The sequence below is a fragment of the Magallana gigas genome, chromosome 6 (assembly GCF_963853765.1).
Source record: "Magallana gigas chromosome 6, xbMagGiga1.1, whole genome shotgun sequence".
Classification (NCBI taxonomy): Eukaryota; Metazoa; Mollusca; class Bivalvia; order Ostreida; family Ostreidae; genus Magallana; species Magallana gigas.
In genome coordinates, this window is record NC_088858.1 from 3,208,739 (window position 1) to 3,221,851 (window position 13,113).

The following is a 13,113-nucleotide window of genomic DNA, read 5'->3' on the forward strand; positions in this document are numbered from 1 at the left end:
GCCTGTAGCCTGTTTTAGTCTCCGTTCATAATTCTTTTATCCCAATTCTCAAGCACTTTTCTTCTATTCATTTAGAACTAGTTCTTGAAGTGTCTTTGCTCCGGTCCGTGTCACTGCCAGTCAAAACCCCCCAGACTGTCTACACCTATCCAACAATTGACTTCGCATTTTCTTGTCCTAATTCAGGATTTTCTTATTAGGCTTTTGGAACAAATCTTTTATTGCCAGTCCAAAATCTCGCAGGAATTTACCAGGCAGTGATTTCCTTAACATGGCGTCTCTTTGATACATTTTTTTGTATAGTCTGTCCCAAGATATCCTGAATTCTGATTTTGCTAGATTGCTTTATATTTATAAATACCCCAGGGTTCAAACGATGCTCATTCAAAAGAATGAAAAATTTCCAAGATTTCTCAGTCGAAACGTCCCTGTTAGCTTATCAGGTTTCAATACACACCTAAAAAATGTGATGTCTACTGGGATTTTGTATTGCAGCAAGCCCGGATGATAACGTTGAAAAAATGCGCGATGTATTCCGAGTGTATTCCGAATGGAGAAAATATGTAAACATTCCCTATTATAAATCTCCGCAAGGAATCTGTTTTTGTTCCTATGATTTTTTCCGAGTGAAAGATGATAATGTGTCAATGAAATTATCTTGGAAATTATCCCTTTCAACTATTTCAATTGCACTTCTTTCACATGTATGTGTATATTTATTAAAAATCGTCCAAATGTGCTGCATAATATATCTTGGGACAGACTATTCTCTCTAACCAATCTTTAAACAGGTACTCAGTGTGAGTAGCTCTCGGCCTGTCCTCGCAAAGTGCTCAGCAACACATTACGGAATTTCGTGGGTCTCTATGACTTTAATTCTGCATTATTTTCCAAATACTGAAAAAATTCGCATAAATAACTCCTGAGAAATTTCTTCTCACTATCTTCAGGTATTCATTGATTCGTTGACCAGAATCAGTCGTCATCAATGGACTGTTCCTAGGTGTCTCATCAGCCACGGGAAATAAAACAAATTAACCTAAATAAGGTGTAGTGCGTCAAAAATGTCCAAAACTATAATGTTCCACCGTCATACAGTGTATCATTAGCTAACGAAGATATTTTCTTTCTCATTACTGGATTTATACAGACTTGGTCCCACATACTTCCAGATGACTGGCACTAGTTAGTTCTAAGGTTAGTCTGAACTATGGTCAACATTTTGAAATGTAGATACTAGTCGGGTGAACTTGATAATGTATAAAAAGAATATGAAAAATTAGTCAGTGCAATTGTAAGACATGGTAAATTGAAACTGTCATAAATTGAAAGCACTCTCAATATACTGAAAGCAGAAGCTGATGTTATTACAACAGCAACTCATTGCAATGGATGGCAAACTTTCTAGCATTGGGGAGGTGATTGACAACGCTAAAAATGTTCTGGGTTCTCAGAGCCTTGTTGTGGTGTAGTCTTATGCCTAAAGATGTCAGGAGTTTAAAATGCTACCTCAAACAGTCAATGTTGAGGTGCCTCAATTTAATTCTACGATGATACCTGAAACAGAACAAGAAGCCATGTTTGGGAGTCTGTCTGTGGAGGACGTACAAACATCTAAAATAATGACATTCTTATTGATAGTTTTTTTTTTCTAATGGATGCTTGAATGAAATATTTAAGGAGTTGCCTGTATTTTGTATTTGTACATACAATACATATTGTACATGTATTTATGGGTTGGTAAGAAAAGATGAGATTAACCTTTCCATAAGAAATCAGGGCTATGTAAGGACAATTTTTAACAGCACTGGCATAGGGTAACGTAGAGTTATAACATAAAAACTGTTGTTTTTCATTTAGAGGATAATTTGGAAGAACTCCAAAAATGAAATATCCTAAACAGAGAAGCATTTGGTGCTCAAAACTGTAAAGATTAAACGATAGCCCTCTAGTATACATTTCCTTTGACTTCCCTTTGATTTATCAATAGAATGAGGACGTGGAATCACATGCATAGGACAACAGCTGGGATCTAGCAATCTACAGCAAAACCGGCTACGGGAAGGACGTTAGTCAAGGTAACTCCATTTTTTAATTTGTTCATGGTTTAAAGTATAAAAGTATTTGATGTTATTTATTGCAGTAGGCCATAACATAAGTTAAATTACCAATGCCTGTTAAAAATTAATTCATATATGTCAGATAGATTAGACTTGGGCCCTCCGTTTTGTTTTCTTTGAGATGGACTCTGTCAACTATTTGATTGTTTTTGATAAGGCAATGTTCAATAATGAATAGTTTACAGAAATCGGTTACTTTGTACAATTGCGATTTTATTACTTATTTGTAATCATCTATTTTTATTTAGTTAAGGTCAAGATTTAGTAAATCAAAGATGTCTACAGGTTTATGAAATTCAAAATATAAATTCTTTTAAAGATGCTTCATAACAATATCTTTTGTTTCATATGGTGTACAAGGGCTTAAATCTTTGGTAGACACAATAAAAAATTATGTTTTAAACAACCATTGTCTATAAAATATAAAGGATAAAAGTAACAAATCTCGGAGTTTTGTTCATTTTTGACTAATGAAATATATCTAGAACGCCTACAGTCTCTCCAAAAACGGTATTGAACAAGCTCTTGACCTCCTCTTTAAAATATTGTTATATTTTCTACATAATTTCTTTAAAGCTGTAAAATACGGGAAAAGATTCATAAAATCAAATCACCAAAAAGACAGTCTGGGATCATTTACTAGATCTTGACCTTAACAATTATAAGCTACCTTGTCTCTATTTACCAATTTCCTGATTGAAGTGTCACACAACAGTATAATGTGATGTCAAAAGACCCGCATTTTTTGTTAGAAATCTTTTACCGATAAAATCATCAGAAATCTCTCAAATTCGTCACTTCTTTTCTTTGCCATTTTGATGACATCTATTACAAATCTACAATATCAAATCTTGTAAAATATTTTTCTTCATTAAAATGCAAGGTAACGTTCTTTTTAGAACAAATATGGATTTCACCTGCAGTGCCCAGGAAGCAGTGTACTGTGACCTGTGTGAGACAGCCTTGGTACAGATGCACTGTGACACGTGCCTCATCAACCTGTGTACAGCCTGTGTTGGGGGACACATGATGATAGGCGAACCCACGGGCCATCAATTCGTGAGGTTTCAGTCCAGAAGACCTGGCCAGCATCCTAATAAATGTCTGATTAGTACTCACTATGGAAAACGCTGCGATCTGTTTTGTAAACAGTGCCAGACCCAAGTCTGTTCTAGCTGCATTGCCTCAGGAAGCCATTCCGATCACAAAATAATGGAAATACAGCAAATAATTGAATTTAGAAAGAAAAAGGCTGCAAATGATAAAAGGCTTATTAACAATCTAATACTGCCATCATATGTAACGATTGCCCAACAGTTACATAATGAACTTGATCATATAGAAAAAAAACATGAGGAAGTTGTCAGAGAAATTGAAAAACATGGTGAATTAAAACATTTAGACATTAATAAAACTGTCAATATACTGAAAGCAGAAGCTGATGCTATTAGAAACAACCAGGTTCAAACATTACAACAGGAAATCACTGCAATTGATGGCAAAATTTCTAGCATTGAGGAGGTGATTGAAAACACTCAAAATGTTCTCGATTCTCAGAGCCTCATAATGGTCTCCTCCTACGTGTCACGATGTCAGGAGTTTAAAATGCTTCCTCAAACAGTCAATGTTAAGATGCCTCAGTTTAAAGATCGGGTGATACCCCAGACAGAGCAAAATTCCATGTTTGGGAGTCTGTCTGTGGATGATTTACAGACAGAAGTCGTGTACACAGAGATACCGGCTGCATTGTACTCCAGCCCCTTTAAAGAGCTCATGGAGAACCCTGAGATAGTCAATACAATCCAATCCTGCAACTCAGCTTGCCTGTATAGTGTGGTCTGTCGAGGAAAAGACATGGTCTTCACGACATGCGATGACTGTACCATAGAAAACATAAAGCTAACAGAAAAGGGGGATTCTAAAATGCAACGCTCCAGACCTGAGTTAGAAAATCCGCCTTGGGACATTACGCTTGATAAAGACGGCCACCTTGTGTATACAGACGAGGAAACTATAAACCTTCTGAAAAATGATAAAATACAAGTCCTGCTCACTCTCGATAATTGGATACCGCTAAATTTATGTAATACCCTCTATGGCGACCTCCTGGTTATAATGGACAGTTGCGATCAAAAGCAAACTAGAGTTGTGCGTTACTCTGGTACTGAAGAAAAACAAAGCATCCAGTTTGATGAGAAAGGCCAGCCATTCTTTAATTCATACAATGGTTATAAATATATTGCCGAAAACAGGAATCTAGATATTTGTGTTGTTGACTGCCAAGCTGGGGCTGTCGTAGTGTTGGATCAGGCAGGGAAACTCCGATTCCGGTATACCGGACAGATGAGCACTCCAAAGAACAGACTGTTTTGTCCTCTTGGACTGACCACGGACAGTCAGTGTCAGATACTTATATCTGATATAAGTAACGACTGTATCCACGTCATAGACCAGGACGGACAGTTCCTCCGCTACATCGACTGTGGTCTGAAGTGTCCATGGGGACTGTGTACAGATATGGACGATAATCTGTATGTTGCTGAAAAAGGTGGAACTCTTCGAAAAATTAAATATTTGTCAAATTGAAGAATTTGATACCTTGAAGACATGCTCTAGTAATTCACTGAATTACTGAAAAGTGGTCTTAATATATCAGAGTTAAGCTGGAGGAGGCAACGAAATGTAAAGTACAACACAAGAGTGTAATCGGTGAGAATATAGAGAAAAAGAATCTTTGTAAACCTGTTTCCACATATCCAATTAATCTTTATTCATTTATTATTTTTTTAAACAATTTTTACGATATGAGAATGGAACCGAATCCCCTGCAAGCATGGATTTGCTATTTTGTTTAATGTAACATAATGTACTTTACTTCATTGGCATCATATATTTCAATACTCTGTCAGATCGACACCATTTTTCATCAAGCCATCAAACGAATACCGCTCTTTTGTGGTCAGGATTCAACACCTCATGAAGTTTTATTGAAAATTAGCACCATTTGTTGTGTTTAGTGATGGTATTTCAATTAATTCTAAGCCTGTAAACAGAATAAACGCGTCTGTATAATCCTTTAAATTCATGAGGAATTTATATGGAATGTCAATTTTACACAGGTTTATCGGGTTATAAATTTCGTGTTTACTTGTATTAATTAAGGAATAAGGAATCATTCCTTGAGTATTATGAGGTGATAATTTCGGTCGGGGCGTGATCAAATCCAAAAAAGCCCGAAGGGCTTTGTGATAGATTTGACCACGTTCCGACCGAAATTATCACCTCATAATATTCAAAGAATGATTCCTTATTACTTATATTTATATTATTTCCTATTTGTTCACTTTAAAACAACATTATTTTAAAACCACTATGTTTTTATATAGCATATGCTATGTATTACTCCGCGGCGCAGCCAATACCGTGTTTCGGTTATGCTATAAGACACGCCCATTTTGTGCCACTTATGTTTTATAAAGTTATTGGGTTTTAGAGTTCAAAATTGATTCGTAATGTTATCACAGACAAAGACAGTTGAAAATGTAAATATAAGAAAATAAAGACTGTTTGTCGAGGATGAAATTATATGCGATGTCGAAGCATTTATTTGGACACAAAAGTCTGCTTTGACATCGAGATTGATATTAAGTCTTAATTCAAGGTCACTGCAGAGGGCTGCAATATGCTTTAGATAAGTGATGTCAGACCGAAAGACGAATGGATGATTGGATAGACTGATGGATTAACCGACCAATTGATGGGCTTACACGGATCACTACACAGACCAGGTCCTCATGATGCTGCTCCAGTATCGTGGGACAGATTATTTTAACAGGTGACCAAAGAAAACAACTAAACTATAGAATTCTTATGACATACATATTTTTATTTGCAATATAAACAAAGATCACATGGTTGATGTACAACCAGACCAAACAACAGAGGCAGACACATAAAACACTCAGAACTAGCCGCCATTTTACCAAGTTGATACACATTCAATTTTCCTCACCAGATGCCTAACTTATCCAACAACAACATCTTAATAAAAAAAAGCCCTTTTTGAAATCTAAATATTTAGATCATACAGAAGTTGTCTCAGTGTTTTGTATTAAAATCATTAAATCATATTTTTGAAAATTAGCATTGAAATTAAACCAGTATAATTTTGTCACAATTTTAAGTACACTGTATGCAGGTTTAAATCAAGTTCATTTTAAATACACTAGAAAAATCTATATAAGAGAGCTATTACAATACATTTTTTTCTTTAAATTTTTGTTCTAGTGTTCAAATGTTTCACAAATATAAATTTACAACATGTCTTAAATTAAAATCACAACAGTACTTCAATTTCCAATTCAACATCTGCAATTTTATCGATGTTAATTCCAGAAAAGAAATTGACAACATGAAAGAAATAAGATGACTTTTGAACATAAAAACCCAGGATTACATTTGTTTTCATGCATTGACTACAACAAACTTCATTTAGCTTTTATATAAAAATAACATCAAAAATCAAAATGCAGGATGACTGTTTGAATACCAGGTATTTTACATAAAATCTAGTGCTTATTAGGTGGGTGAAGAAACAAAAGGTCCATAAGCGACATTTCTCACCTGAGCAAAATTGTTAAACACTGACCTTCCATTGAGTCAGACCCAAGTAGCAACATGTATATGGTACCAAATACAAAATCATCAAATCATGCACATATTTTTGTTCACACTTATAAAATTTACGAAAAGAAAGTGCCGCCATGTCAATTTTGACAATTGTCTCCTATTTCCCTTCATCACATTGATTATGTTTGCAAAAATATATATATTTTAAAAAAAATGCAAACAATTTTTTAAAAAACATAGGATGCTAAAAACAGATGGACAAAAAAAACAGACAACATTTGATCAGAAAGGTCACTTACGAAGTCGGCTCAGTGAACTAAAAAAATTTTTCTTACAAATAAACACACAAGCACACATACACATCTTTGATACACCCACACACATATATTAGGGTACACTTGGACACACACACAGGTATATCTTAGGAATGCACACAGGTGTACACATGGATTTATACAAATAAACATCTTGGAATCACACATACAGATATTCTCATGGATACAGATGTACATCTTGGATACACACAGGTACATCTTGGATACACAGACATACACATGTACTCATGGTACACAAACATCGGCAATCTTCAACAGCTACTCCACAACCACAGACATACAGATGAGGTATGGGGTAGCACCATTTAGTGAGATTGTCAGTTGTACACATTGTTTCCTGCATTACTGTGGCACCCTTATTTACACTTTTTATCACCTTTCCCTCACCCAATAATAATCAATAAACGTACCAATAAATTACCACTTACAGTAATTTGGTGGAATTTTACAATAAATAATAAATGCTTAAAATCTACTGTTGGTACGACACAAAAAAATTCAGTACAATGTTATAGTGAAGTCACATGGATCAATAATTGTAGCATCAAAATTTTACAGACTTGTTAAAACAGCACATGCATTTATTAGAACCCCCCTCCCCCAAAAAAAAATAATTTGTATTTCTATAAATTCTCTCTATTCATACTTTAACAATATGTTATATAATATACTGATTTCCAAAAATAATTTATTTACATTTTTATCTGTTCATCCCCTTTCCCCTCACCCAAGGATACTCAAGAAAAGTACCAATGATACCAACTACTTACAGCAATTTGGGGGAATTTATAATAAATAATAAATGCTTAAAACCCACTGTTGGCACGACACAAAAAATTTGGTACATTGTTAGAGTGAAGTTATGTGGCTTAATAATTATTACATCATAATTTTACAAAGACTTGTAAAAAAACGGTACATGTATTTATTACACCCCCCCCCCCCCCCCAAAAAAAAATAAATAAAAAAATTGGCATTCCTATAAATTCTCTCTATTCATACTTGCAAAAAGCCAACTGAACAACATAATAATGTTTTCTGTTTTCAAAAATAATTCTAATTATTGACAAGGCCACTGGCCTCAATGTTTACTCTCAGAATCTAAATTAAATGTAAAATATTTGGACATTATCACTACCAGGTAATATGTACGAATTTTAAATCAAATTACAACATTTTGTTATCTAACCACTCTGAATGTGGTCACTTTTTGTCCTGAAATAACGGTGTTGGGATAAAATATAACCGATAAGTTGGAGGCTGAATGTGATGAACAACGTCTTAACACAACACACATGCTTCTTCTCCACACATCAATACACAAACAATTTTTAATTACATGTACCATTCATGACAACTTAACTCATTCTTTCAGACATTCTCGTACGAAGAACTTTTTAACAGTTCACTAAATAAACTTAATAACATATAACAAGAAATAGCACAAAAATAAAACTCAGTGTGTTTCTCTACACTTGACACTGAACACTTGGAGCTAAATGCTTCAACACTGACGGATATTCCTCAGAAATAAAGTGTTTGGTCTCTGGACCATTGCTTGGCTTCAACACGAAAATCACAACAGTCCTGTATGTTGAGGCAATTTCAATACACACAACATCTGAGTGTAAACAACAATCTATGGATATATGTACCATCTTCGTTGTGACATCATACCATGTATGTAAACAACAACCAACTCCCACTGGAGTCCACATATACCACACAACAGTTACATAGTTCTTACATCCCACTTAGAACCTTTCATTTTAGTCAAGCAATAATATCATGAAACAGTATTTCAGTCCAAATGATTATACAAAAGTAAACCATATGCTCTGAACAGTGCACTTATTGTTATCATAATTAGCACGTAAGTAAGGAATGAGAAAGTAATGAGAGGGATGACTGCAGACCAATATCTAGCCTTGGAGGTGACCAATATTGCTCTAATAGGGTTGTGATTTAAAGAAGTCCATCACTGCCCACTCACTGAGGCATTGGTCAGAGACGGCCAATAGGCTAATTCACACAGGCGTCCCATAGGCTGATTCAGAGAGATGCTTTACCGCTTAGCAGGCTTTTGGTTCTCTGGAAAAACAAACAAAAATCTAAATCAAAAAACATCCCTTAGTATTTTACAATAAATATGCCTAAAGATGTCAGAAGTTTAAAATGCTACCTCAAACAGTCAATGTTGAGGTGCCTCAATTTAATTCTAGGATGATATCTGAAACAGAACAAGAAGCCGTGTTTGGGAGTCTGTCTGTGGAGGATGTACAAACATCTAAAATACTGACATTCTTATGATAGTTTTCTTTTTGTAATGGATGCTTGAATGAAATATGTGAAATATGTCAGGAGTTGCCTGACTGACATATTGTATTTATGGTTGGTAATAAAAGATGAGATTAACCTTTCCATAAGAAATCAGGGCTATGTAAGGACAATTTTAACAACACTGGCATAGGGTAACGTAGAGTTATAATAAAACAAGAGGCCCATGGGCCACATCGCTCACCTGAGGAACAATAGGTATGATAAAATCAGCTTAATGGAGTCATAATATAAACTATCTGGACAATATACAATAATACATTTAGATCCTGTATAAATAAAATCCATTTTCCCCCTGGATATTCTTATGTTTATAATCATTAGTCCCTTTTCTAACAGGACGATTTTATAGTCATATCACATGTTGAGTAATGCAGTTCTCAGAAAGATCCTTAACAATTGTTTATATGGGTTATAAACCTACATCAAACTCTGAACCCTCTTGTGAGGCCTAAGAATTGTCCTGGGGCCAACAATTATAAAGCATCATCTGGCTGATTAGATTCTGAGAAGAAGATTTTTAAAGATTTACTCTATATATTCCTATGTAAAACTTTGACCCCCCATTGTAGCCCCACCCTACCCCTGGGAATCATGACTTTCACAACTGTGAATCTACACTACCTGAGGATACTTCCACACAAGTTTCAGCTTTTCTAGCTGATTAGTTTCCGAGAAGAAGATTTTTAAAGATTTACTCTATATATGCCTATGTTTAACTTCGACCCCCCATTGTGGCCCAATCCTACCCCCGGGGGTCATGATTTTCACAACTTTGAATATACACAAGTTTCAGCTTTCCTGGTCTTATGGTTCGTGAGAAGATTTTTGAAAATTCCTCGAAAATTTTCATAAATTCCTAATTATCTCCCTTTGCAAAAAGGCGTGTACCTTAATTTTTACAACTTTGAATCCCCTTAGGCTAAGAATGCTTTGTGCTAAGTTTGGTTGAAATTGGCCCGGTGGTTCTTGAAAGGTTGTTGAAAATGTGAAAAGTTTACAGACAGACAGACGGACGGACGACAGACAAAATGTGATCAGAATAGCTCACTTGAGCTTTCAGCTCAGGTGAGCTAAAAACTGTTGTTTTTCATTTAGAAGATAATTTGGAAGAACTCCAAAAGATGAAATATCCTAAATAGAGAAGCATTTTGTGATTTAAACTGTGAAGATTAAACGATAGCCCTCTAGTATACATTTCCTTTGACTTTCCATTGATTTATCAATATAATGGGGACGTGGAATCACATGCATAGGACAACAGCTGGGATCTAATGTTACAGCAATACCAGCTACGGGAAGGACGTTAGCCACGGTAATGTTTTCATGGTTTAAAGTATAAAAGTATTTAATGTTATTCATTGCTGTAGGCCATAACATAAGTTACCAATCCCTGTTAAAAACTAATTGATATATGTCAGATAGATTAGACTTGGGCCCTCCGTTTTGTTTTCTTTGAGATGGACTCTGTCAACTATTTGATTGTTTTTGATAAGGCAATGTTCAATAATGAATAGTTTACAGAAATCTGTTACTTGTACATTTGTTATCTATTTTTATTAACTTAATAATTATAAGCTGCCTTGTCTCTATTTACCCATTTCCTGATTCAAGTGTCATTCAGCTACTTATTATGATATCAACCGACCCACATTTTTCAGTTATAAATATTTTACCGATTAAATCGTCATTAATCTCTCAAATCTTCACTTCTTTTCTTTGCCAATTTGATGAAATTGAATTTTGTAGAACAAATGGAACATTTGTATCACTTGATCACTTTATGTTTATGATTTATCTGAAAATATTATTTGAACTGTACATAGATTAATGTGTTAATTAACTTAATTCTTAATTCTGTATCTCTTTATAGAGGAAATAAAAGATGAATGAATATTTAGAACTAATATGGACCTCCGCAGCAGTGCCCAGGAAGCAGTGTACTGTAACCTGTGTGAGACGGCCTTGGTACAGATATACTGTGACACGTGCCTCACCAACCTGTGTACAGCCTGTGTAGGGGAACACACGATGATGGGTGAACCCACGGGCCATCAATTTGTGCGGTTTCAGTCTAGAAGACCTGGCCAGCATCCTAATAAATGCCTGATTAGTACTCACTCTGGAAAACGCTGCGATCTGTTTTGTAAACAGTGCCAGACCCAAGTCTGTTCTAGCTGCATTGCCTCAGGAAGCCATTCCGATCACAAAATAATGGAAATACAGCAAATTATTGAATTTAGAAAGAAAAAGGCTGCAAATGATAAAAGGCTTATTAACAGTCTAATTCTGCCATCATATGTAACGATGGCCCAACAGTTATATAATGAACTTGATCATATAGAAAGAAAACATGAGGAAGTTGTCAGGGAAATTGTAAAACATGGTGAATTAAAACATTTAGACATTAATAAAACTGTCAATATACTGAAAGCAGAAGCTGATGATTTTAGAAACATCCAGGTTCGAACTTTACAACAGGAAATCACTGCAATTGATGGCAAAATTTCTAGCATTGGGGAGGTGATTGACAACGCTAAAAATGTTCTCGATTCTCAGAGCCTCATAGTTGTCTCTTCCTACGAGTCAAGATGTCAAGAGTTTAAAATGCTACCACAAACAGTCAATGTTAAGGTGCCTCAGTTTAAGCCTAGGATGATATCTGAGACAGAACAAGAAGCCATGTTTGGGAGTCAGTCTGTGGAGGATGTCCAGACTGAAGTCGTGTACACAGAGATGCCAGCTGCTTTGTACTCCAGTCCCCTCAAAGAGTTGATGGAGGAACCGGAGATAATCAGATCGATTCAATCCTGCCACTCAGCGTGCCTGTATAGTGTGGTCTGTCGAGGAAATGACATGGTCTTCACAACAGGCAATGACTGTACCATAGAGAGCATAAGGCTAACAGAAAAGGGGGGTTCAAAAATGCAACGCGCCAGAACTGAGTCCGGGAATAAGCCTTGGGACATTACGCTTGATAAAGACGGCCACCTTGTATATACAGACGGGGACAAACAAACAATAAACCTGAAGAAAAATGATAAAACACAAACCCTGCTCACTCTCGATAATGGAAACCCCTTAATGTGTGTAATACCCTATATTTACATTCCCCATATATTTTGCATGTAAAGCTACTGCAGATATAGCACCATAACACAGACAGGGTACTAAAAGGTAAAAACACGAGTTTTAATTGTGACGTCACAAACGTTGAACGCTGATAAATACAACGTCACAAGCGAAAATCAAAGATCACGCTTGTGGCTGTTACTGTGGCTCTTCCATTAATTTGAACTTACCCATAGGATAATACAGTAATTTGAGGTATAATTCGCATTTGCGTCCAAGGCAAGAAGGTAAAAAAAATGTAAATATAAGCATTAAATCCTTATTTTTTGAAAGATATAGTCTCATAACTGCAACGGTGTGTGCAAACAAATTTTCATAACGCTCTAACGCGCGTTATTCAATTTGTATGCTCACACCGTTGCAGTTATGAGACTATATCTTTCAAAAAATAAGGATTCAATGCTTAAATATGGTGACCTTCTGGTCATAATGGACAGTTGCGATCAAAAGCAAGCTAGAGTTGTGCGTTACTCTGGTACTGAAGAAAAACAAAGCATCCAGTTTGATGAGAACGGAAAGCGTCTGTTTCATTCATACAGTGGTCATAAATATATTACAGA

The 13,113-nt window shown here is 35.5% G+C and overlaps 2 protein-coding genes across 2 annotated transcripts; both read left to right on the forward strand.

Annotated features, from left to right (window-relative positions):
* The first annotated feature begins 1,910 nt into the window (after positions 1–1,910).
* Positions 1,911–5,099, forward strand: LOC105343899 (uncharacterized). The gene is made up of 2 exons (XM_066088873.1): positions 1,911–2,078; positions 3,020–5,099. The coding sequence occupies exon 2, from the start codon at positions 3,027–3,029 to the stop codon at positions 4,704–4,706; it is 1,680 nt and encodes a 559-aa protein (XP_065944945.1). The 5' UTR covers positions 1,911–2,078; positions 3,020–3,026; the 3' UTR covers positions 4,707–5,099.
* Positions 5,100–10,621: 5,522 nt separating this feature from the next.
* LOC105343882 (E3 ubiquitin-protein ligase Trim36-like) lies at positions 10,622–12,830 on the forward strand. The gene is made up of 2 exons (XM_034468782.2): positions 10,622–10,736; positions 11,295–12,830. The coding sequence occupies exon 2, from the start codon at positions 11,330–11,332 to the stop codon at positions 12,551–12,553; it is 1,224 nt and encodes a 407-aa protein (XP_034324673.2). The 5' UTR covers positions 10,622–10,736; positions 11,295–11,329; the 3' UTR covers positions 12,554–12,830.
* The last annotated feature ends 283 nt before the right edge of the window (positions 12,831–13,113 follow it).